Source organism: Xenopus laevis, chromosome 3S, assembly GCF_017654675.1.
Source record: "Xenopus laevis strain J_2021 chromosome 3S, Xenopus_laevis_v10.1, whole genome shotgun sequence".
Classification (NCBI taxonomy): Eukaryota; Metazoa; Chordata; class Amphibia; order Anura; family Pipidae; genus Xenopus; species Xenopus laevis.
In genome coordinates this window covers 87,918,663-87,945,117 of record NC_054376.1, presented here as the reverse complement: position 1 = coordinate 87,945,117, position 26,455 = coordinate 87,918,663, and the positions used below count along the sequence as shown (strand labels likewise).

The following is a 26,455-nucleotide window of genomic DNA, read 5'->3' as shown; positions in this document are numbered from 1 at the left end:
TATAAAAATACATATTAAAAAACAAAAACAAAACTTAATTTGGGTTGTTAGCTTTTGTTTAGCTTTTATGTCTCAACCACTCTGCTACTTCTGCTCATCATTCAGCAGTAATTTAAAACCCATAAAATCATGATTTGTACAAACTTGATTTTGTTTTAAGTATGCATATTTTTAATGTTGGGGGACTCCTCCATTTAAACAATTCATATAGTTAAAGATAGGAGGTCAGCTCATATAAAAATAAATTACTGTGATATAGTTGGTGTGTGTAGGATTAAGTAACACCTCCTGATCTTGGTGCAAGTAATGAGCCACGTGATTCATTTATGCCCCTTGATCTCAATGGAAGGGTTAAAGAGCCACAGTATTGTATTTAAGTCGATTGTTTCTGGGGGACAAAATGTACTTTCTTATATTTTTTCAAACCTAAATAGTTGTTAGTGTCAATACTTGAAGGGATTTTTTAAATTATTTAAGGTCTGTGAATATTATATGATCCACTGAACCACCAAAACATTGCATAAGAAATTTGATTTACTTATTTTTATCATCTTCTTACTTCAGTGAGTTAAAGCTAATATTAAGTTAGAATTTTTGAGATAGATCTCCTTTAAGACAGAGCAAAGAAATAGACTTGGCAGCAGTCACTAACAAGCCAAACAATACTTATGGGGACCTTTGAGGGATACTATTAGTTATAGGGGAAGCTAAACATCATGTATCATCAAGTATGCAGCCACTACTTTCTCATTACATCCGCTCATCTGATATCTATGCCCAGCTCATTATTTTTTTATATATGGATAGCAATGCCTTGGCTGTTTGAGTGGCTTTTCTTAGAATTATAGAAGTAGTATATGGGTTGTATCACAAACCAGACACAGGAAGATATTTGTTGAGGTCAAGATGGGGGCCAATGGTACCCATGGCTTAACAGAAAATGCCATTGTCTTATTTTTTTTCTCCCTTTTAGGTTGTTTATGATCAGGAAGGGGTGTTCATACATTCATCTTGTGGAAAGATCGAGGGGCAAGACACTTTAATCCCTGGAATTTTATGTGTAATAGAAAAGGTATTGTTTTATCTTTATATAATCATGATAAACCACACTGCCAATAACATTTTCAAATTTAGCAAAAAAAAAAATAAGTAATTGAGAGCCTACAATTATTATTTTTCTCTCTTTTTTTTATTTTTTTATGTAAGGTCCAAATTATTCATGTACATCCCTGCCATTGTGGTGCTTACAATTTCCTGCCATATTCAAATAACATACATTTTTATCAGGAACTATATAACCTGTTTTAGGGTAGGGTGCGCTAATAAATGCTGAAGAGGTAGTTCCCAGGAACCTGGATAGAGAGACAATATATAGAGTAGTACTACTCTATATATTGCCTCTCTATCCAGGTTCCTGTGAACTACCTCTTCAGCATTTATTAGCGCACCCTACCCTAAAATATTCACATTTGAACATAGTGGACAGGTGGATCCACAAAAACCAGTGGTGCAGCTTTAATATATATACTTTGGTGTCTGCGCAAACCTCAACCCCACATAGCACAAATATATAACCTGTTTGTATGTTTTTAGAATGTGAGAGACTGACACAGACCTCTGGGCACCTGCACTGCGAGGGAGATTAAAATGCATTAGAACTCATGTTTGTTGCCATTGCAGGTCTAACCTCTGAAAACAAAACAGAGCTTTGGCTATATTAAACTCTGTGAAATAAACATAGAGAATTAACTAAGCCTGTAAATTGTGCGTGCTAAATATGCAAAAACGAATACAGGTATAGGATCTGTTATCTGGAAACCAGAAAGCTCCGAATTACGGAATGGCCATCTCCCATAGACTCCATTTTATCCAAATAATCCAAATTTTAAAAAATTATTTTTATATTTTCTGTAATAATAAAACAGTATCTTGTACTTGATCCAAACTAAGATATAATTAGTCGCTATTGGAAGCAAAACCATCCTATTGGGTTTATTTTATGTTTAAATTATTTCCTAATAGGCTTAAGGTATGAAGATCCAAATTATGGAAAGATCCATTATCTGGAAGACCCCAGTTCCCGAGCATTCTGGATAACAGGTCCTATACCAGTAATACTTTGAGGTGTAAATAATGGCAAGGAGGTAGTGTTGTATAGCAGTGGAAAGAGGTAATATAATATAAACTATATATATATAGGTAATATAATATGAAACTCGTGTTTCTGTAGTAATAAGTCAAATCAACTGGACTTGCTGTGTATTTCTTATAAAGATTTTTCACCAGCCATCCGATTGACTTTTCTCAATGCAACAATAAGAGGCCTATTTACCAATTTTTAAGGTTGTGGGGAAAAACCACAGTCTTGTTTTTTCTTCCACATGTGCATTTTAAATTTTTGTGGAAGAAAAACTGCACACAAAAGATAATTACATTGTCCCATTCTTTTTCAATGAGGAAATCTCAAATGTTTTAATAAGCTTGGAAATAAAGTAAAATTGTTAGACAATTTTCATTTACTTTGTGTATTTGCCACTTTTTTTGTGAATGGGGAAAAGACACAATCTCAAATCTTTACAAATCTATCCCTAAGTGACTGGTCATACTTTCTTCTTTTCAGGATGAGGAAGTTGTAGTAGACTGGCGACCACTAGAAGAAACACTGGATTCCTCTAATATCCTTTGTGCTGTAAAGGTATAATTTGAATCAGTGTATATTTTTAACATTAGAAGTAAAATGAGGAGAAATACATTCTTTGTAATAATTTGTGTGTAATGACAGATACAGATGGTCACATTTATATAGTGACAGCATGCAGTGCAAATAAATACCTATTGACATTTTTTAGCATATACTATTATGGGAAAACTTGTTTTTTTACTAAATGCATCCTAATAGCCGTCCTCTGGCAGGTATGTGAATAGATATATGAATAGAAATGTTTCCAGAGATAAAGAGAAGAGTTTGTGTACTGTAGGTGGTCAGTAAGTAATTGGTTTTAGAGTTCATTTGATATCTACAGTGCATGTTTTGGGTTTTTCTTTTTTAGGATTCAAGCTCGGTTGTAGAGTGGACTCCAACTACAAAGGAGAGGGGAATGCATTTAACGGATCACCAGAACAGTTATGAAGCAGAGTGGGATATGGTCAACACAGTGTCTTTTAAGAAAAAGCAATTTACAAATGGAGGTCAGTATAAAGAAACAATCCATTGCATTTATTTGTTTTTCATGTGTTGTATTTTATCTCCTATGGAGTGAGCTTAGGCAGTGGCTCCTACTTTTCTCTCAAACAGTAGCCCCTGTGTATGCAGAAACCTAATACCTAATACTATACATTACTAAATCTGCCCGTCTGCCCCTACCCTAAATGTATTATTTCTGATTTTTCAGGTGTTAATCTAGCAGAATAACAGACTAAAAGATAATGGTCTTTATAAGGATTTAAGTGTCTGCATCCTGCATGGAAATAATGTAGTAGTAGTAGTAGTAGTAGCAGCAGCAGCAGCAGCAGCAGCAGCAGCAATAGAGACAAACCCCTCCACTACCACTTACAACACTAGTCCCAGTAGAAAATGTTTTCATTTACAACCTCTTTGTTATCCATCCTTCAACCAGTTCTGTACAAATATTGTGTTCCAGACCAAAATGTTGTGTGGTATTGTGTTAAATGCTTTTGTAGATTAGATAACATACACTGGCACCCCAATGTTCTGGATGCTTTTTATTAAAAGTCGAATTTTAGTGGTTTTGGAAACCATGACTAAACTCACAAACTCTAAAACCACAATTGTCATTTAGTTCATTAAAATTTCGTATTGTAAAAAGTATGAATAGAAAAAAGGACCAAATGATCTGAAAAAAATGTGAATACCTCTATAAGGTATATAAAATAAATCTGAAAATCAGGTTTGCTCCAGTTGACTTCTTTCACTTGGCAAAGTTTTTCCTTAGAGGCATATAGCATACTTCTTTAACCTTAAATGAAGCTTTATTCACTTTAGAGTTTCTTTGTAACTGTTTGTCTGTACCAACCTATGTGTTCATATTGTAATATTTCATTATGAGAAGCAATGTGAAACTCTCGGAGAAGCAATGATAAAATGTTAAAGGGATCCTGTCATCGGAAAACATGTTTTTTTCAAAACACATCAGTTAATAGTGCTACTCCAGCAGAATTCTGCACTGAAATCCATTTCTCAAAAGAGCAAACAGATTTTTTTATATTCTAATTTTGAGACCTGACATTTTTCAATTTCCCAGCTGCCCCCAGTCATGTGACTTGTGCCTGCACTTTAGGAGAGAAATGCTTTCTGGCAGGCTGCTGTTTTTCCTTCTCAATGTAACTGAATGTGTCTCAGTGGGACATGGGTTTTTACTATTGAGTGCTGTTCTTAGATCTGCCAGGCAGCTGTTATCTTGTGCTAGGGAGCTGCTATGTGGTTATTTGCCATTGTTCTTTTGTTTGGCTGCTGGGGGGAAAAAAGGGAGGAGGGTGATATCACTCTAACTTGCAGTACAGCAGTAAAGAGTGATTGAAGTTTATTAGAGCACAAGTTACATGACTTGGGGCAGCTGGGAAATTGACAATATGTCTAGCCCCATGTCAGATTTCAAAATTGAATATAAAAAAATCTGTTTGCTCTTTTGTAGAAATGGATTTCAGTGCAGAATTCTGCTGGAGCAGCACCATTAACTGATTCATTTTGAAAATGTTTTTTTTTCCCATGACAGTATCCCTTTAACAACTTTACTCCAGTCATAAATTAATCAGTACTAGACCTTGAATTATTGTACAAGAAAATTGCTGTTCCAAATCTTGTTCACTACTTCGCTGGCATTTGTCTGAAAATATAAGATTATTAATTAAGCCACTTGGGCATAAGCTGTAGTAATTTTTAAGCTTGTTTTGATAGAGGCCAAAAGGTTATTTTCTTAGATATGCCAGCATGGTTTTTAATCTCACTCGAGCATGCAACACATTCATATTAGATATCAGTGGCGCTAAGGCTTTGTCTATTACAATCTTCAGTTATTACAGGAAAGTAACTATTGATTAAATGCATTAGTTCATGAAACTAAAATGCGTTATATTTATTCTCACTTTAGCTCAGGTGAGCTCATCCACTGCTTAAAACTTAAAGTTGGTCCAATTACATTTTTTTTTTTTTTTTGCTGTGATGGTAACAAGTAGGGGAAAATTACAGAATCGTTTCTGGGACAGTGTCATGCTTTTGAGACTGTAAAACTGTAGTCAGGTGGATATTATTGTGGAGGGAAAGTTCAAGGCCAGGGCCCTATTCATATATATATAGGCCTATATATTAATTTTTTTGTAATTGGAAAAAAAATCTCCCTAGCCACTGAAGACATTCTATCAAAATGTATCTGCAGAACAGGGGCTGGGGGCGGAGCGATCCTTCCATAGGCTGAAGTCCTGTATTGATTAGTAATCCGCCTATGGAAGGATCACGCCGCCCCCAGCCCTGCGTCAGTGAAGTAAAACGGAAGATGTATGAAACGGTTGAGGAGATCTTTTAGTAGGGTCAGGTGAGTGAGGGTTTGCGTGGGCTGGGGGAGGCTTTGCGGGGGCTTTGAGGGGAAATATTTCCTGTGCAGCATTTACTTCATACTGACAAGTTTCTATGATTTTTATAGGAACGTGTCAGTATCACTTTAAGGCTTGTTAAAGCGATAAATTAAAACAAGTGCTGAAATATCTGTCTATTATAGAAGCAGCAATTATAATCATGGTCTTAGAGTATTTAAAGCCATTAAAAGTAGTTAGACCTGACCATTTTTTACATAGTTAAAAAAAATGTTAGTTATAAAACAGTCCATCAAATTCAACCTCCAACTGAACCCCAATGCACATATATGCATATACCTATATATTAATATAAATAAATAAATAAGTAGAAGTATTTAGGAGCACTCACGGATAAATTCAAGTGTCTTTATTCAGGTATTCACAAAATCCCCCACATCTATGCATTTTGGTTCACCTTGAACCATTGTTAGGAATAAAGACACTTGAATTTATCCATGAGTGCTCCTAGATATTTCTCCTTATTATACATTATAACGAGGAGCACCTGGGATTCAATTTGCTATATGGTGAGTACCGGTATACTCTGAGACTATATATATATATATATATATATTGGGTGCCAGCATGGGAAATAAGCAGTGAAAAAGGATTGCGGCACTCACAGGGTTTTAGTGAAAAAACAAAAAATGTTTTATTATTAAGCCTCAACGTTTCGATCCCCCACAGGGATCTTCGTCAGGAGCAAAAACAAACAAACATCCAGCACCTTTACCTCTGGGGGGTTGTGGGTGCTGGGTACTGGATGTTTGTTTGTTTTTGCTCCTGACGAAGATCCCTGTGGGGGATCGAAACGTTGAGGCTTAATAATAAAACATTTTTTGTTTTTTCACTAAAACCCTGTGAGTGCCGCAATCCTTTTTCACTATATATATATATATTCACTATATATATTCGTCCTCGGACTGGAGCACTCATACAAACAGAGGCCAACTGCCTGGGTGCAGGTTTAAGATAAATGTGTACAAGGATTGGAAAAACCGCACACACAGGACTTGTATGAATGAAAGAAAGCGACGTTTCGGCTCTGATACTAGAGCCTTCCTCAGGACCTGAGGAAGGCTCTAGTATCAGAGCCGAAACGTCGCAATAAAACTTTGTTTTCTTTCATTCATACATCCTTTTGGACTATATATATATATATATATATATATATATATATATATATATATCTTCTGAAAAAGAACCACAAGCCCAATCGAACAGATGATTTATGCTTTCAAAGTTGGCCACAGGAGGTCACCATCTTGTAACCTTGTTAAAAATCTTTGCAAGACCAAGACTGTGCACATGCTCAATGTGGTCTGCTTAGGGATCGTCATAAATTATCAAAATATCACAAGCCAGAAGCTGATACAGCGAGACTGATTAATAATCAGAATATACAGACTGCACTGGGTCCTGTGTAGTCATGTAATCTAATGTGGATTTTATAGTTTTTGTATTGTTTAATTCAAACGTTTTCCAAACGTTTGCTGCAGAACCAGTGGCTGCTGCAAAATAATCCTCCAAATAGAATCCCAGTTTATTTGTTTAAATCTGGCTCCATGATCTTTGTCGCTGGAGCTGGAAACAGTAAAGAGATGTAAAGGCAAAAATAAAATCCAATCCAAATCTCTACAGTAAGGCAGGGGCTCCTCCTGAAGTGTGATTTTTTTTTTTCCCTGCAGAGCAGTTAGGGACCATCTGACAATTCCCATCCACAGCAGTAAATGAAGGGAGAATTTCACTGCATACAGTCTGGTTTCTTATAAAAATGCTATATATAGATATAGATATATATATATAGATATAGATATAGATATAGATATAGATATATATATATATATATATATATATATATATATATATATATATATATATATATATATATATATATATATATATATATATATATATATAATATTAATCATAAGGTTGTGGTTTTTCTTTTGTTCTTTAGGTGTTCAGAGTCCCCTAAATAGCCAGAGCAAATGGTCATTCCTCTTCAACTTGGCAGACTTGAAGTCAATTAAACAGAACAAAGAAGGCATGGGGTGGTCTTATTTTGTTTTCTGCTTGAAGGATGATGTTGTCCTTCCAGCTCTTCATTTCCATCAAGGAGGAAGCGAACTTCTGCTTGAGTGCCTAGCGAAGCATGTCATCTTTTGTGAGTAAGTATCAGCTGAAGCTCTAGGCCTTTTGTTCTATTACAAAAATTGTAGATGTGGTATAAAACTATAAATAACAATAAGCACTTATTTTTTCAATTCAGGTGTAGGTATCAATACTGTAAACTAATAATATTCAGAAATTAAATAAACTGTTTTGTTATTCTTGGTACAAAAAAAATGTATGCAGTCTTAGAAATATAGCACTTGCAGATTAGAGTTATTTTTCTAAAGCAAGTGCGTTTGTTTGCACTTATGGTTCTGTCTTCGCAAAGGAACTTGGAATGATCATGTCTATGGAAGATCAGAAACTGATGCTGATGTTTGTTTTGTAGCTATATTCATTATAACAGAACCATATTAATAAACTCAAGATGAAAGATACTTATCACATAATAAAGTAAAAGTAAAAAAAAAGGACAAGGAAGCATACCAAGACACGTGAAATACAGAGTGGCTATAGGCAAATACAGAGTTGCTATAGGATTTGTCCTAATTGTTATAATGGGAGTTTTCTAAATAGCCCTTGTTGGCATTTGCTATTTCCATGAAAGGGATAGTGTAATGACTAGGAACAATAATATTACAGTAATTGCAGTGGCAGTGTTCAGAAACAACATGGAGCTGCTATTACAAATTATTTGGAAACATGCTGAAACTTTTTTCCACCCTCTTTTTATTTCCAAAATGTTGGGAGGTATGCACCTACAGAGATGAAGCAAAGTGGTCAATAATTTAAGAATTGTTTGTTTCATTAGACACTGTGGAAAACAGTAATATTTTGGAGAATTCTGAACAATCTTATACATATAAGTTACGCTTAAAGGAATTCTGTTATGATTTTATGCTGTGGATTTTATTACTAAATTACACTGGGGTTATTGCAAATAACTTATTCAACCATTTAAAATTGTATTCTTGTTCCAATAAATTTAAATTGTGCCTGATCCTGTGCTTTTCAGAAAGTGCTAGCACCGTTCAAAGGAACTGCTTTCAGCTAAGCTACTGTTTCTCCTACTCAAAGGGGTTGTTCACCTGTGAGTTAACTCTTAGTATGATGTAGAGAGCGATATTCTGAAACAATTTGCAATTAGTTTTCATTTTTTATTATTTGTGTTTTTTGAGTTATTTAGCTTTTTATTCAGCAGCTCTCCAGTTTGCAATTTCAGCAATCTGGTGGCTAGGGTCCAAATGACCCTAGCAACCATGCATTGATTTAAATAAGAGACTGAAATATGAATAGGAGAGGCCTGAATAGAAAGATGAGGAATAAAAAGTAGAAATAACAATACATTTGTAGCCTTAGAGAGCACTTGTTTTTTAGATGGGGATCAGTGGCCCCCATTTCAAAGCTGGAAAGAGTCAGAAGAAGAAGGCATATAACTCGAAAACTATAGAAAATAAATAATGAAGACCAATTGCAAAATTGCTTACAATTGGTCAATTTTATAACATTCAAAAAGTTAACTTAAAGGTGAACCACCCCTTCAATGTCATGGCCAAACTTGGGTGTTTTACTTTTCAGTGCTATTCTCATATTTACCACTAGGTGGGGCATTGTTCTGTTGATAAGTTGCTGGAGGGGAAAGTGAGGGGGGTAATATCAATCCAAATTGCAAAAGTAATGAGCGACTGAAGTTTATCAGAGCACAAGTCACATGGCTGAGAGCACCTTCAGCCATCAGTCTGTTTGCTTTTTTGAAAAACAGATTTTAATGCAGGATTCTGTCGGAGTGCTATTTTTTTTTTTAAACATGGTTTCCCATCACAGAATCCCTTTGAGACAGTTCCTTTTAAACATCTAATTATGAATTGCAATTGTATTTACATTTCTAAATTATTCTTTTGTTATTTTACCTTTAAGTCGTGATTTTGCTTTACTAATTATTATAATAATAATTGAGATGAGCCCAAAAGACGAGCAGAACAAACCTGCCATAAATTTTACTCTGCTTAGTATCAATGAAAAATGCCTGCTGCTTTTACTTAGGCTTTCTTTGACCCCTCTGCTGCTATGTGCCTGCTGACTTTATTCATGAAAATCTCATGTTTGATTTCCTCTCACCTCATAATGCCATGCCATCTTGTTGTGTTGAAAGTTAATAGATAAAACATATTAAAGATCATATCTCAATCTTTAATAACAGTCGGGTAGTAGAAGTACAAGCGAAATAGAAAAATCCATTCTATCCCCGAAGCAAAAAAATTGCTGATTATATCAGTGTGATTGCATTTAGTTCAGGAGAGTAATATTTGACTTAGAATAGAGCTGTGCACCAAAATAAACATATTCTCTAATGCAGGCAGGTCAGCATGTCTTTCTCTAATATTGCCGTTATCTGTCTTGTCTTTACTTTTTGTGGCAAAACTAATGAATTATGTGTGGAAGAGCAGCTACCAGTTGCATATGTACTGCTTATTGCACATTTAAAAGGGGCTTAGTGTTTATTATATTTTTAAAATTGTTATTTCACATATGTGTAAGTTTTAGTATGTTCTTTAGTTTCCTTAAAGCATTTAAATTCTCCTGGCATTTATAATTCTCCAGTAATTTCTACAAAATAAGCTTTATAGGTTTTTTTTCACTGCAGTAACAGCATGTTCATCTGCCTTTTCATTTTTGTTTATATGCTCGTCATGTCTAGAAACAGGTTTTATATCCTGCAATAAAATCACAGCTAAAATCTCTTTAGGATTTTATTGCCTAATAATGGAAAATGCAGATTTCAAAACTAAGGTGGCAAACTTTGATTTAGTGGCGCAAATGAGTTCCTTCAAATGGAAAATATTTTTGACTGCTTTGTTTCCTTAATTTATAGATGATTTTATTTTACTATTTTGATCAGTTCATATAAATTGATCTATAAAGCACACAGATTCCATTTAACATTTTATTTGCTGTTCGTCATCTGTTAAAAAGATTCTTCTTGTGAGCTCCTTGGGTACAGTATGGTGTGTGTGTGTGTGTGTGTGTGTGTGTGTGTGTGTGTGTGTGTGTGTGTATATATAATACACAAAAGCCATGAATATCTTGTAAATTATATCCTTATAAACGGTTGGTTCTGCTAATTTTTTTTTTTTTTTTTTAATATAACATCAAAATTAGCCGCCAGTGCCTGGGTGCAGTCTTAAAATAAACAATAATCGAACAACAATGTCCGCACTCTCGGGTCTTAAAAAAGCTACATTGTGACCTTTCTAAGGGACATGTGTATCCATATTCCAAATGGAAGAGCTTTCAGACCTTTGCACTGCCAAAATTTATGATGCAGCACTTATGGCCAGCCCCTTACATAGGTGCTTTTGAATTCATGTGTGTTTGGCTTTTTTCTTGCATTTTGTCTAATGGATGTTTGTTAGAATGTATGTTAGCCTGCTACAATTGTAAGTTACAACCCTGTTGGGCTTTTTAACATTTGTATGTTTTTTTGATGGCTTCAGGTTATTCGTATTCTGTAACCCAAATATAGAAAAGCCCAGGTCCCAGACATTCTGTTATAATAGATCCAATGCCTGTACACATTACTTTGCAAACACATGATTCAGTTTGAAATGTGTTTGGTTGTGCCAGTACATGTGTAATCATTTTGTCCATTTGTAAATGGATAAAAAAACACATCCTTTTTATATGTTTTTTTTGTGAGCTTTGCTTGTGTCCAGCAATTTTAGCTTAAACACTCCATGTACCGTATACTTCCAACCCAGCCTCCTTCAGTCTTTTGACTTACTTAGTAAGAATTTTGGTTCAATAATGTATTCTCCATGCCATCTGTTTTTGTTTGTGCAAGAATAATTAAAATACATTGAATTACCATTATCAATCCTCAGATAAAAAATACTTTATATTACCTTGTGTAACAATATGACCGTTGCATGGCCATCCCTGTCTGTCACAAAAGTCTTAAATGTTTGTCTCAGACCTTACATGTAAACATTGTTTATGGTTTTCTGTCCTAAAATTCTCACTTTCTTCAACCAAAATTCTTCTACAAATCTTACATGTGATAATTGTAAATTACAAGTGTGAGGGTTTGGTCAAGGATAAAAAAGAAAGGGAAGATATTGGCTTTCTAAAAAAAACTGAAAAATGGCTTTCTTATACATACTTGAATCCATTGAATAAAAGATGAAGATTTCTCAGTACAAGTAAAGTTTTACAAGATTGTTTATATGCTATAGGGTTGTTCGACATTCCAAAATTATTCAGTTCAGTTGTTTATTTGATAGTTCACCAGAAATAAAGAATTTTTCTATTTTCTGGTTGTGAAATATTGAAGTTGAGTTTTTGGGTTGACAATTCTAATTGACCCTCTATTTTGTTGCGGCTTTTAGTTTTACATTTTTCTAGAAGTTTTATTGGTAAATTAAAGGGATTCGTGTTTAGTCAATTCTTTTCCCCATAAATTCAGAAAATTTAGTTTTAGCAAATAAACCTGCCTAATTTAGCACACTTGACAGAGAGCCGGGAGGCTCGAGACATGTTGTGCAAACAATAAAATTCACTTTGAGCAGTTAACCTGCCTCATAGGCTATTCCTTGCTACTACTACTATTGCTTCCAGTTGAATTTGTACCTGTGGCGGAGGTATAATACAAGGAAGAAGATGACAAATATATATAAGCTACAAGTTCAAAGGTAACAGTCAACCTTGTTTCTAATTTAGCAAATTGTACCCGTTCAGGATCACTAAGCTGCCAGACTGAAACACCTTTATGTTTACTGCTGTCCTCATAATCATATCGCCACTTTTTTTCAACTTGTATTACAATATTTGCAAACAAAGTGTTTATAACTAGTAAGAAGGTTCATCTGATTTTTCTTTGCAGATCTGAGCAGGATGGCAGAATTCTTTTGGTCAATTGCCAGAACAAAAGCCTTTCTCAGTCTTTTGAAAACCTTCTGGAAGAGTCAACATATAATTTATATCAAGTAAGTATTAAATGCTGGTTGTGAAAATCAGTTGTGTTTATGGAAATAATTTAAATGTATATGTTGCCGACATTAAAATGGACAAATACAAGAGTCCTCTGCACTCAACCCATTATCGATATATTTAAGACAGAGACATTTTGTGCATACTGCTACTGAAAAATGCCTTACCCTTTAAACAAAACAGGGATTGTTTGTCCATATATTGCATTATATTTTAACTAGCCAACTACGTCAAAGTCATCCCATATCTGGCCAGTCCTATGCTCAATTTTATCTGATTCATTAAGAATTCTATTGCTTCATTATACATTTTACAAAGGGACTAAGTTTTAAAGGAGAAGGAAAGGTTAAAACAAAGTAAGCCTTATCAGAAAGGTCCATCTAAATATACCAGTAAACCCCCAAAGTAGTGCTGCTCTGAGTCCCCTGTCAAAAGAAACACTGCATTTCTTTCCTTCTATTGTGTACACATGGGCTTCTGTATCAGACTTCCTGCCTTCAGCTTAAACCTCATTGCCCTGGGCAAGAGCATGCTCAGTTTGCTCCTCTTCCCCCCCCCCTCCCTTCTCTACTGTAATCTGAGCCCAGAGCAGGGAGAGACTCAGGCAGGAAGTGATGTCACACCACGTTAATACTGCAGCTCCTATTCTAAACAAACAGAGTTTCTAGAGCTTTTTACTCAGGTATGGTAAAACATTATACAGAATAAATATAGCATTCTAGCTTGCACTATTGCAGCTAATCTATTGGCAATAAAATGCCTCCGTAGCTTTCCTTCTCCTTTAACTGCAACTTACTAGCTGCTTTCAAAGTAAAACTCCCAAACTTGGCTGCCCTTTTATTAGACACCATTGGGATCACCTGACTATAGTTGGAGAGGGTGGGAGCTACAACATGGAGCTGGTCACTGCTCCTGTATAACTATAACAAACAAGGGAAAGTTGTGTTTTTTTCAGTAGCAGTATGCACAAAATGTCTCTGTCTTCAATATATTGATAATGGGTTGAGTGCAGAGGACTCTTGTATTTGTCTATATGTATTTTGTGGTCACAGCCTCATTGCACCCCGCCTAATGGTTTTAAAAATTAGTGGTGAGCACAACTGTCCCTCGGACAAATTTTACAGACTGGAAAACTCAAATCGAATTCGACCAACCTCGATTCGAGTTTTGTCAGGAAGGCTACAAACAACTCCAAATTAATCACTGTATCTCTCCCATTTACTAATACAGTAATTCGGCAGGTTTTAGGTGGCGAATAGTCAAATTTGAATTTTTAAAGGGCCAGAGTATGATAAAAAAAACTCTAATTGAATTTGGATAACTCCCTTGTCGAATTTGACAGTTTTGACCATAAAAACAATTTGAAAATACAAAATGTCAATTCAACCTTTAATAAATCTGCCCCTTAGACACACCTATATTCTCACAAAAGTAAATATCTTTTAATCTGCTGTCCTTTAAACTCTTAATGAAATAGACATCAGCCTGCAGTGAATTAAGGCATCTATTCTATTGGTGCTTTCTTTTTGGTAGCTAATAATAATATGGCTTATTTGCTTTGTTTTTTTAGCTTGTATCACTAAACTGATATCATGTATCATGTCAGGTTCATATTCCTTCAGTTTCATTTTCTGTTTTGTAAGTTTATACTTATTGTGATGCAAATATTATTATACTTTTTGCAGAAATTAAAGAAAGACCCATATACTGCAACCATGGCTAGCTTTTCCAAAGTTACAAACTACTTGTATGACACCATACGAGGTTCTGATCCTGTTACTCAACAAAGGCCACATCAGGAAATGGCAGAGTTTTTGGGTGATGCAATCCAAGATCTAAAAATAAACCAACAGGAAGAATCTGGATTTGAAGTAATAACTCGTGTAAGTATTGCTATCATAGCAGTAACTCCTGAACAATTCTGCATTTAACCCATTCAGTGTGACCTGAGCAGGATGCACTAAATGCTTTAGATGACAAAGGCAAATGTATGTTTTTAAGGATTCATGAATTGGGTTTTACCAAATTTATTTACGCAGAAATTCTCAATAATCTGGTAATGTATCTCTATGTAAATTTTATAAAAGTGAACTTATTTCAATACATTATTTCAAATATATATAGACTGCTGACCTGCACTCTTCTTAAATGTTTTTCAAAAAAGTCAAACTCTCCTTCAACATACTGTAAATAAAATATGTATTTTTTGAAGTAAAATTTAAAGTTATGCAATATAAAGTAATACAACTAATACTAAAATATAGTGTTTTATTTGTGTTTTGTTGCTTTTCAGTTTTACAGTATCCTATCTATTATTTGTTTTTCTGAAAGTAGAAATGGAAATAAAACTACTTCCCTGTTCCTTTAGCCTAATGCACTGCATGTGACTGTTGTGGATCGTTTTATTGCTCCTGTTTTTAATGTGGCCCCAACAAAGAAAACTTAGAGAGTTCTATGCGTCACCAACATTTCACAGACCGAAAGTTTATCCTGTGGCAACTTGTACCAAACTTGTTAAAAAATGGTGTCCTACTCAAAATTAGCAAACAGAAAATTTTTGTTTTAACATAGAGGTTTTACCCAATTTCTATTTTTTTTGTAGACTTTAGGAATGATGCTTCAGGTTTGGGAAGAGCCCAGATGATATTATGGCAGCTATTGCTTTCAGTGTGCAACTTAAAGGAAAACTATACCCCCCAGAATGAATACTTAACCAACAGATATATGATATTAACTGGCCTATTAAAGAATCTTAACCAAACTGCAATATAGATATCAGTAAATATTGCCCTTTTTTCTGTGATCTAACATTTGTGTGCCCATGTAGGATTATACAATGGCACTTGCTACTAAAAGTTTTTCTAATGAAAATGGTTCATTTAGCTGAAGCACAGTTTTGTATATTGGCTGTTTTATGCGATATATATATTTTTTTTTTATAGAGACCTACGTTGTTGTTGGGTATTGTTTTCCTTTAAGGGTACTTTGAACTACAAACTATCCCTATTGAATTATCCTTAGTATTGAGAGTAGTTTTGAGGAATATGTATGTTTATACATAGTCTTATTGAATTGCCCTGTAAAAGTTATCATGATTTTTGATTATAAACAGAGAGGCATTTCCCAATACCTATGTAGCCTCACCATTGCCTTTTTTGCCTTCAAGTAATATGATCTGTATTTGTGAAGCAAGAGTTGATTATATTGACCCAAGCTTTTAGTTTTTTGACAAGCTTTCTAGTTACATTTATGGAGCACCCAGATCTTTATAAAACGTATGCCACTGATTTATAATTAACAGATTCATTGAATCAAGGAACCATCTACCTTTACTTATTGTGTTAATGAAGAAATATTTTGGTGTTTAATATTTCAGGGCAAAATCTGAAATTCACATTCTACTGTCTGTTCTGCTAGTCCACCTAGAAGCACTAGATATAAAAACGTGCTCCTTATCTTTAAACCTAGTAGGCCATAGCAGAGGGATGGAAGGTATTTGTTTACATGGAGGACTTCTAGCGGTATTTGTCCCTCTCATGCATCTAATTTTTTTTTGAAGTGCATTTTATAGATGACATTTCCTTTAAGCTTTAGGATAAGTAAGATTAGTGTGTTGCTTCTTATGGTAAATACAACTGAAAACTGGTGGTACTTTAACTTTACTTATTATGTGCAGACTTTGTTTGCCTTCTCATGGCAAAAAGACCAGGTTAATGGAGCCATCAATATTTTTATATTAATATTTTGTCTTTCTGTAGACAAATAGTCTGTGACAATTCCCTTGCAAAATTATGCACTATGGCGGCTCTAGTTCAGGTTTATAATATACAGAGATGATCGGTTATGGGACCCATTTTTCTGTATATACATACATTTTAAAATATAAATTGTTAGATATATTATTAATTTTCCTTATAGCACTAGTGAGACAGTACCCAGTAAAAGTTGTTTTAAAATAGTAGTTTGCATAATGTATTTAATCTTTTGATATTTTAAGGTATTTTTTAATCTCCTAAACAGTAGCTATGTTGCAGCTTGTCAAATAGTATATGTCTTTAATATCTTCTTTGTTGAAGAACGCAATCATATTTTTCATGTAGCCTTATTACCCTTAGATTCAGTAAATTAGATGGAAGCTTTCATGTTTTGAATTTGCCTCTTCATACTTAGAAAAGCATACCTCATTTTTTAAAGCCCATCAGAATAACTTAAAGAAGTAAAAGGATTTCTGTAGCCTTCTTGCAGGCAAACTGGTTGTGATCTGAGTGTGATATTGTTAGCGGCAGCAAATCCATGCACTCAAAGCTACCATTTTATACTGTTCCCACGTAGATTAAATCGGACATTCAGATTAGACTCACATAGGGTGATTTTAATCAGATTTTTTCCGATGCACACATTATACAAAGCAGGGAGCAGAAAGGCAGAAAGAACTGATAATCTTGCCAAGAGTCAAATGGGTGCTGCAGGGCCAGTCAAAAAAGAGAATAGAGAAGAATATATTATATTAGAACGTTGCTAGTAATATTTTTTAAAATAAATACTTACAATTTTTCTGTATCATTTGTGTTCCCAAACAAAGTTCTCTCCCCTTTTTAACCAGTTGCTACTCTTTTGGAATAGTAATCCTCTTGTGCTCTGCCTTGTTTGCTCTTTCTCGACATAGCTTAGAATACATCTTAGAATAAATTGAAGTGCTTTTTCATTGTGGGAATGTGACAATTTTGGCTATGCCTTTAGTGATTACAGTTTCACTTTTTTAGATTGATGTTGGAACACGCCCAGAAGTTCATCGAACAAATCCTTTGTCAACAGCTGAATGGGAAGCCCATGTAGACCATGAAGGAAGAATTTGTAATGTGGATCACATTAAGAACATGATTTTTAAAGGGGTAATGTAATTTTAAAAAAATGCTTCTCCTGCTCTTACCCATGTATTAAACGATATCCTAGCTACTGGAATTCCCACTCATTCAGAGGGGCAAATTTACTAAAGGGCGAAGTGGCTAGCGCAAATTCGCCAACGTGACGTCATTTCATTACTTCGCCGATTTACTAACGGGCGCTGGTGTAAATACGCTAGCGAAGTGGACCTACTCAAGCGCCAGGCGAAGTTGTTTTTAAGGGTGATAGGCTGAAAAAGATTGTAAAATTTTTTGGGTTACCCCCCCCCCCCCCCACATTTCCTAACATATGGCACCTAAACTATACAGTGGGCACATGAATAGGGCAAAATAACTCTATTTTATTTTATGAAGCTTTCCCAGGCTTGTGTAGTGTAGTGTAATGTATTTGCTGCTACATATACGTCCATTGTACTTTAGCGTTGTATGCAAATTAGGCATCGATAGCGTAACTTCGCTTTGCTTGACGAATTAACGCTAGCGCAACTTTGCTACCTTTCGCCTCCCTGAGCGCAACTTCAGATTTTAGTGAATAAGAGGCGCCCTGGCAAAGTGTGGCGAAGCCAACGCTGGCACAACTTCAAAGGTAAGTAAATTTGACCCAGAGAGGCCTGTGTCAAGCCTTCACTTCTTTTGAACCATCTTTTCTCTGTGGCTAACTTTCTCCACACTGTTCTATGCCATTTTGCTACTAATTGGCATTACTCCCATTATTCTTCCTTCTGCTGCTTCCTTCTGACATATGAGGGAGAGAACAGTTTCCTCCTCTGTTGAAATATTTATCATGGCTACCAATTAAAGGAAAATTAGACCCCCCAAAGAGAGAGGCCCATCCACTAGCCCCTTTCTATCACCCCTGATCTCCGCTTCGCTACTCTGCATGAAGAGGTCGGTGTGAAATTTAAGGACATTTTTTGAATAATGCAGACTATGCAGGGAGGGAAGCTTATAGGTGTAGTGGATGGGGACTTTCTCTTTGAGGGGGGAGTTCTTCTTTAAGGATTGGATCCTCTCCCTGTCACCACCTTTTCATACCATCCCTCTTCACCTGCTATATCCCACTTTAAGAAATTATCTCTTGCTGCTACTTACTTCTAGAATTCAATCCCAGTTTAGTCTCTTCTGCCCCTTTTCAGCTCTCAAATGGGGTCTGTGACTAAGGTAGCCAAACATGATTACTCTGCGAGGCTACTATTTTAGCATTTTCTTTGAATAACTTATTTTTCTATTCAGGCTTTCTTCCATTCATCTTACAGTCTCTCATTGAAACTGCTGCATGCTTGCTACGGTAACTCAGACCCTAGCAACCAGATAGCTTCAGAAATTTCTGACTGGAGAGCTGCTAAACAAAAAGTTAAATCATGCAAAAACTACAAAAAATAAAAAAGGAGTACCACTTGCATGATGTTGCAGAATATCACTGTCTGCATCATACTAATAATTCATTTGATGTGAACCACCCATTTAAGGTAAATATCTATAGTTATTTAGGTTCTGTTATTTTATTGTCCCCTGTCTATTCTCTGTCTATTAATGTTTTATGTGATTGTACAGTACTGCATATACAAGTGTCTCTTTATAATTAATGCATATGTGTCCATAACCCTAAGCACTTATGTTATATTAAATCTAGAAAATAACTTGAAAAATTGGAATTATATTTGAGTGAAACATATGCGCCAAATGTATTTTTCAGTTTATTTCTTTTTATTGCGGGTGCATTTCCACAGACTTTTTATCTTGTTTTTGATGTATTTTAATGCTTTCAATCACATCAAAACATTGTTTTCTCCCACGTCTAGGGGGACACATGGACTGTGGGGTGAAGGCTCTCCCCTATCATGAGGACGGACACTGATGACATCAGAGCTGAAGACCCTCCTACTCTCCCTTCATCCCCTGTCCATCCTCAAAGGGCTCCTGTTTCTTCAGTGTCCTTCATACCAGGAGGCTGGACTGGCCTCTAGGCAGGCCCCACTAAAGGAGACCTCGGTTGATGCATAGCATCATCACCACGAGTGAGGCTGTGTCAGACACTTGTATGTTCACTCCTGGGTAGCCCCATATGCAGGATTCCCTGGCTGTACTATGGTAAGCCACAGGCACTAGAAAAAGGGGTCTTTCAGCTGCGACAGGGAGGAGTTGAATGCCTGGCATCAGCGCACCCCCTGGATAACTAAATTAAAGCATCTGCCCAGAGCGATCCCTAACTGCCTTGCCTGCACAGGTACCATACACTCAAATTCCACAACACCCATATACCTTCCTCCAGAGGAAGGGAACTTTTAGCCAACATGTCCTTCTCTCTTCCAGCGCAGACGGTGTGCAGAAGTGACTTCCTCTTCCGCGGGTTCTCTTCACACCTTCTACGATGTCACCAGCGTGCAGCTCCTCTGGCACACATGTGGCTCTTGTTCCTCTTACAATCAGCAAGGCGACTCTCCCTTGGCATCCAGGCTGCAGCTCCTGCTTTTCAGACATCAAACAGGACAGACTCCCAGCAGGGGGGGATTTGTTCTCCGAGGGGGGCAGACACTCTTAAACACATGGTTACATTTTTCGCTTGCTAAAAATGCCTCACTAAATTTCAGGAGGCCAAGTAGATCAGCTCTGTTCTGCTTGCAGCCCAATCCAGACACAGGCTTCCCGTCCAGCAGATTCCGAACTGATGGCAGCCCCAGCTGCTCCTTCCCATGGACCTTTTCCCAAGGGAGACACTTGTGTCACTGTCTCAGTCACTTTTTAACCTGCAATGAATACCACAACTGGCCTCATCCATAGACAAGATTTAAGCAAACATGACCACCAACCCTAATGCTGCCACCAAGTACAAATAGGTACATAGCAGTAGGAAAATGCCTCTTAAGGGCTCTCCCACACTCCCCTCCTCTGACAAGGAGGATAGCGAAGGCAAAATAGTCTCTTCCTCTGTGGCCTCCGATTCAGGAGAGATGGACACTGTATATGCAGCTCGAAGGTCTCATCAGGGCAGTACTAGAAACCCTACGTGTTCAAGATGAGGATACAGCTCAGAAAAAATCCTCATTGCTGTTTAAAGGAAAACTATACCCCCAAAATGAATACTTAAGCAACAGATAGTTTATATCAAATTGAATGACATATTAAAGAATCTTACCAAACTGGAATATATATTTACATAAATATTGCCCTTTTACATCTCTTGCCTTGAACCACCATTTCGTGACTCTATCTGTGCTGCCTCAGAGATCACCTGACCAGAAATACTACAACACTAACTGTAACAGGAAGAAGTGTGGAAGCAAAAGGCAGAACTCTGTCTGTTAATTGGCTCATGTGACCTTACATGTGGTTTGTATGTGTACACAGTGAATCTTACGATCTCAGGGGGCGGCCCTTATTTTTTAAAATGGCAATTTTCTATTTATGATTACCCAATGGCACATACTACTAGAAAAGTATATTATTATGATAATGGTTCATTTACATGAAGCAGGGTTTTACACATGAGCTGTTTTACTCAGTATCTTTTAATAGAGACCTACATTGTTTGGGGGGTATAGTTTTCCTTCAAGAGACAATGTAAGTTATCAGCAGTCTTTCCTGCCCACGAACAACTGCAGACTCTTGTTCAGGAGCAGTGGCAAACTGGACAAGAAATTTCAGGTTAACAAACATTTTTCAAGACAATATCCCTTTCCAACGGAATACATCTACAAGTGAAGCACACCACCTGTGGTGGATGCCCCTGTCTCTCGCCAAGGCTTATTTCCTTCCAGTTACTGATTCCTCAGCATCCAAGAACCCCACTGATAAAAAACTGGAGGCCTTCCTCAAGATTCACATTATTTCGGTTGGCTCTGCCCTTTCTTTCATCAGCCTTAGTGAGTGAGCAGTTGTAACCTGGTATCATCAAGTAACAGCAAAACTGTTAGCATTCCTCTCCATGATAGACTATATTCTCAAGACGGGGGGGGGGGGGGTGATTGTTCTCGTTCCTCCGCACAAAAGGTTTCAAGAGTTTCACTCAAACGGTTTTATTCTGCCAAAGAAGGACGGGTCTTTTCGACCCATCCTAGAGCTCAAACTTCTGAACAAATTGGTGGTATACCACATGATTAAGATGGAGTTGGTTAGCACCATCTTTAGAGCTCTGGAACACGGAGACTTCCTAGCATCTCTGGACATCCAGGATGTATATCTGGATGTCCCCATCTTACTTCTGCACCAACAATTCCTCAGGTTTGCATTTTGCAACTATCATTTTTATTATGTAGCTTTTGGACTGTCTTTGGCAGCTCGAGTCGAAATCAGGAACTTCGCTACACCAGAGAATAGCCCTCCTAGGATCTGCACGGAACGCTCAGAGCTGGATTGCTAATGAATGAGAGCTGGATGCCTGAATCAGGGAAGGGTATTCCAGAAACCAGTGTGGCAAATCATGACTACGGATGCCAAACTCACCAGTTGGGGATTGACGTTTCAAGGCTCTCCTCTCAGGGTTGGTGGTCAACAAGCGAAACAAACATGCTTATAAACATCATGGAACTTCAGGCCATTCTCAGGGTTTTTCAGTAGTGGTAGCACCTGTCGGAAATCAGGCTGTTCAAATGCAATTGCATAATGCCATGGCAGTTGTGTACATCAACCGGCAGGGCACCACAAGAAGCTTATTGGCAAACCAAGAGGTGCCTTTCATTCTAGAGTGGGTAGAAAAGACTGACATTCAGATATCTGCGATACACATCCCTGGAGTGGCCAATGTGGAGGCTGACTTTTTCAGTCGGCACCAGTTGGACCCAGGAAAATGGGAACTGTGCCAGGACTCTTTTCAGGTCCCAGTGGTGGGGAGAGCCAGAGATCAACCTAATAGCAATCAGGCACAATCAGAATGTACCCAGATTCTTAACACAGTATCGGGATCCAGTAGCAGAAGGTGTGGATGCCATGACAATGCCTTGGCGATTTCGACTGGCGTATGTATTCCCACCTCCACCCATGCTACCTCACATGCTACAAAAGATCTCAAGAGAACTAGTGACAGTAATCCTTGTGGCTCTTCAGTAGCCCAGGAGATCATGGTATTCTAACCTTCTCGACCTGTCATTGGAGCCCCCTGTAGCACTTCCTTCGTTCCCTCAGCTGCTATATGAGGGCCCAGTGTTTCACCACAATCCTCAACTCTTTGCCATAACAGGATGGAGCTTGTGGCGGCAGTGCTAAGGTGAAAGGGATTTTCTACGTAATCCTGACTATGTTCAAAGCTCACAAACCAGTTACCTCTAGGGTATTTCATAGGGTGTGGGAGACTTACCATATGTAGTGCAGTTCTGAAGAAGTGCCCTTTGGGGAATTCAGATTACTGTGAAGCAGGTCTCCAGAAGGTTAGACTGGGTTCTCTGAAAGCCCAGGTATCTGCCCTCTCTGTCCTTTTCCAAGAGAGGATAATCTTTCGGATGATGTCTGGACCTTCCTTCAGAGTGTTCCCCTTGTTTCACCTCCGTTCAGGCATGCAGTCCTGCTGTGGGACCTGAATTTGCTTCTGACCACCCTTCTGGATTCCACCTTTGAAACCACAAAACGAGGTGGGATTGTGATTCTTCACATGGACTGTGTTTCTGGCCAGCTAGACAGATGGTTGTGTCATACCTGGGGCACTATCCTGTTCTGAACCCTTCCTGGTCTTTCATGAAAATAGGGCAGTGCTCCGTACTGTCCCTTGTTTATTGCCCAAGGTGGTTTAAACCTGCCACATTAATACAGGTATCTGATGTCATCAGTGTCCTTCCTCATGATGGGCAGGTCCCTTCACCCCATGGTCCATGTGTCCCCCTCATATCTGAATAAAAGAATTTAATAGTAAGCACATAAATCTCCTTTTAATTGAATCCTGCCCTGTGGGACTGTACCCATGCCAGAGATCATTATTGCTAAACAGAGGTGTACGTACTACAATGGTAATAGCTTCCTTGTTAATGATTCATTTATGAATTTGAATACAATTCCCTTTACCTTGATATCATTTTCTTCAGGGTCTTTGTCATGCCTTAAGGAAAGAGGTTTGGAAATTTCTTCTGGGTTACTTTCCATGGGACAGTACAAGAGAGGAACGAGCTCAATTGCATAAAAGAAAAACGTAGGTGTAGACAATAATTTGGCAAAGAAAAAGTGTTCTTTATTTGAAATGTATCATTTGCAATGTATAACATTACAAACATATGATAAATTATGGTGAAACTCCTAATAAAGCTCCAGAGTTATAGTAAGCCTACATTAATGCAAACACTGTAGTGAATGCCTTTTAGACTTTGCAGTGCATTAAACAATCGTAAATTAACCCTATTGAGAGTGTTCATGAAACAGTGTAAAGGTTCATCCTACTTGCTTAAAGTGGTCACAATTTAACTTTTCCCTTACCCCCTGTTCTAATAACCAGCAAACATTAATAGGGCCATGTCTACTACAATACTATATTGAAGGCCGATTGCATACAGTTGAATGTCAAGAGAGATGTGTGTGCAGTCTACCATTAACTCTAGTGGCATCTGCTTATCACTGCCCAAAAATGAACAGTTGAACATTTTGGGGCCAAAATCTGCTATGAGAGCAGTGACAGGTGATTGCCGTTAAAGTCAATGGCAGGTGGCAGTGGTGTTTTTACTACATTGAAATTTTCTAAAATCTAGCCTTACAATCAGTCCTTTTTTCTGACTTCTAGAGGCACATTTATCAAGGGTCACATTTCGAATTTATTTTTACAACTCCCATGAACTCGAAATTTTTATAAAAAATCTTTTTTTTTTAAACTCGGGTAAATAGGATTGACCAAAAAACTCAAATCGAATTCAATTCTAATTTTAAAAACTATGAAAAAAACCTCAAAGTCTCCCATTGATTTAAACAGCAATTCAGCAGGTTTTAGGTGGCGAATAGTCGAATTCGAGTTCTTAAAGGGCCAGTGTACGATATGTCTCAAAAATCTAAGAATTGAATTTGAATAACTCCCTAGTCGCATTCGACAGTTTTGACCATAAAATAAACTCGAAAATTCAAATTTCAAATTTGAATTTTCAATTCAACTCTTGACAGAAGGAGTATAGAAAGAAAGAGCTGCCAAGGAAAATTCATTTTTAGGTAACCATTCCTTCAGTGCAGGTACCAGTAGCTGCCAATAAGCAATTTGTTCCCTAAAGTTGAGATTTGCCGTTGCAATTTTACACCTATGTTTGGAAATAAGTATTCATTAAAATGTCAGTATAATGATAAAAATTGCTGGTAGGGTTATTTGATATTTTAAAATTATTGTTATGTAGCATTGATATCTGACGTTTCTTAAATCAAATAATCCATAAAAATTAACAAAAATTGTGATTGTAAAAAATCTAGCCTCTGCCTGTGTGACAGGTTTTTTTTTTTTTGTTCCATATGCACTTCAGAAAGTCATTGGGATGAGTTGTGCTATGTTGCTGTTAAGCTTACCTTGCGCTTCAATTCCCTCCAAGAGCTGTGTGTACAATGCTTTCATTTCTGCAAGATAATTCATGCTTAGTTTGTTTGCTTGAGGGCTGTGAACAGGCTGTTTATTATCCCAGCTCTACTACCTATCATACCCAATTAGTTTACTTTAACTGACATTTAAATGCAGTGATCCTTATATACAAACATTCATAGTACTTCAAAGTACAAATGATAAATGCATGAAAATGAGTGTTTTACAGTGACAGTTACCAAAATCAAATTTATGCAAACTGCGTTTTGACAATCAAAAGTAGGATATTAAGGGACTGATTCACAAAAGGTTGATAGGCCTTAAAGCACAGTTTTGTGCGTTATTCAAGGAAAGATTCATCAAAGTATTTTCACATGCGTTAATAGACATCGCAAGCGTTAATTCTACATTTCTGCACAGCGGTATTCTAATGGCAATGCAATATTTATAGAATAGAATTAATCCTAACGCATTATTCACTAACATCTTTTAACTGATAAAAGCATAAAATAGTACAATAATTACTGTGAAATTTAACACCTTCTAGGAGTAGGCGTTACTAAACAACATCAGCTTTGGGCAGCAATTAAAGACCTTTAGGCTAAGGTCACACTGAGCGATTCGGGGAGATTTAGTCGCGTGGTGACTAATCGCCTCGTCTTTGTGGTGACCAATTTCCCCAATGCCTTATCTCTGACTTGCGCCGGCTAAAATGATAAGCGAGGAAACTTCGGGCAACTTCGGAATACCAAGTTACGCGTCTGCCATGCTGCAGTCGATTTTTCATTTTAGCCGGCGCAAGACAGAGGTAAGACATTCGGGGAGATTGGTCACCACAAAGACGAGGTGATTAGTCGCCAGGCGACTAAATCTCCCCGAATCGCCCAGTGTGACCTTATGAGGAACTGGAGACTTACCTACAGCCACTAATACATTTTCATGATACCTTGGGCAGGCCCAGAAAGCACTACTTTCTGTGTCATGGAATTATATTAAGTTTCCCAGGGAAAGGAATGACTAGAAAACTGTAAAAAGAGTCTTCTACTCTGCCAGTGATATCACATGTCTTAGATGCTATAGATTGCACTAATAATGTGTGACTATATCAAATGCTTAAAAATATCACACAAAATTATGCATGCTATAAAATTCTGCACACAATTCAGCTAAAATGAACATAAAAATATCACTTCTTAAGCGAACTTTTAGTGAATCAATTGTTAATTCTAAAAATATAAGAAGTGATAACATTTTTAAGTCATGCTATAAATAACACTCACTTTTTCGACCTTTAATGAATCGGCCCCATAGCCTAGTTGTAGCTCTAATTTTGTAGGTCAAGGTTGAAGTGAAGCAGCTTATTTTTTGCAGCTTTTTTTAATACATGAGTCAA

General features: G+C 36.9%; 1 protein-coding gene across 1 annotated transcript in view; it reads left to right on the top strand.

The window, feature by feature from the left end:
- Window positions 1–26,455, top strand: part of tbc1d15.S (TBC1 domain family member 15 S homeolog) — a 46,271-nt gene that overhangs the window by 4,926 nt on the left and 14,890 nt on the right. The window contains exons 2-9 of the mRNA XM_018255951.2: window positions 974–1,072; window positions 2,621–2,695; window positions 3,051–3,189; window positions 7,550–7,760; window positions 12,584–12,686; window positions 14,376–14,573; window positions 17,454–17,582; window positions 23,606–23,709. Coding sequence (XP_018111440.1) covers window positions 974–1,072; window positions 2,621–2,695; window positions 3,051–3,189; window positions 7,550–7,760; window positions 12,584–12,686; window positions 14,376–14,573; window positions 17,454–17,582; window positions 23,606–23,709 — 1,058 coding nt within the window. The remainder of the gene's footprint in view (window positions 1–973; window positions 1,073–2,620; window positions 2,696–3,050; window positions 3,190–7,549; window positions 7,761–12,583; window positions 12,687–14,375; window positions 14,574–17,453; window positions 17,583–23,605; window positions 23,710–26,455) is intronic.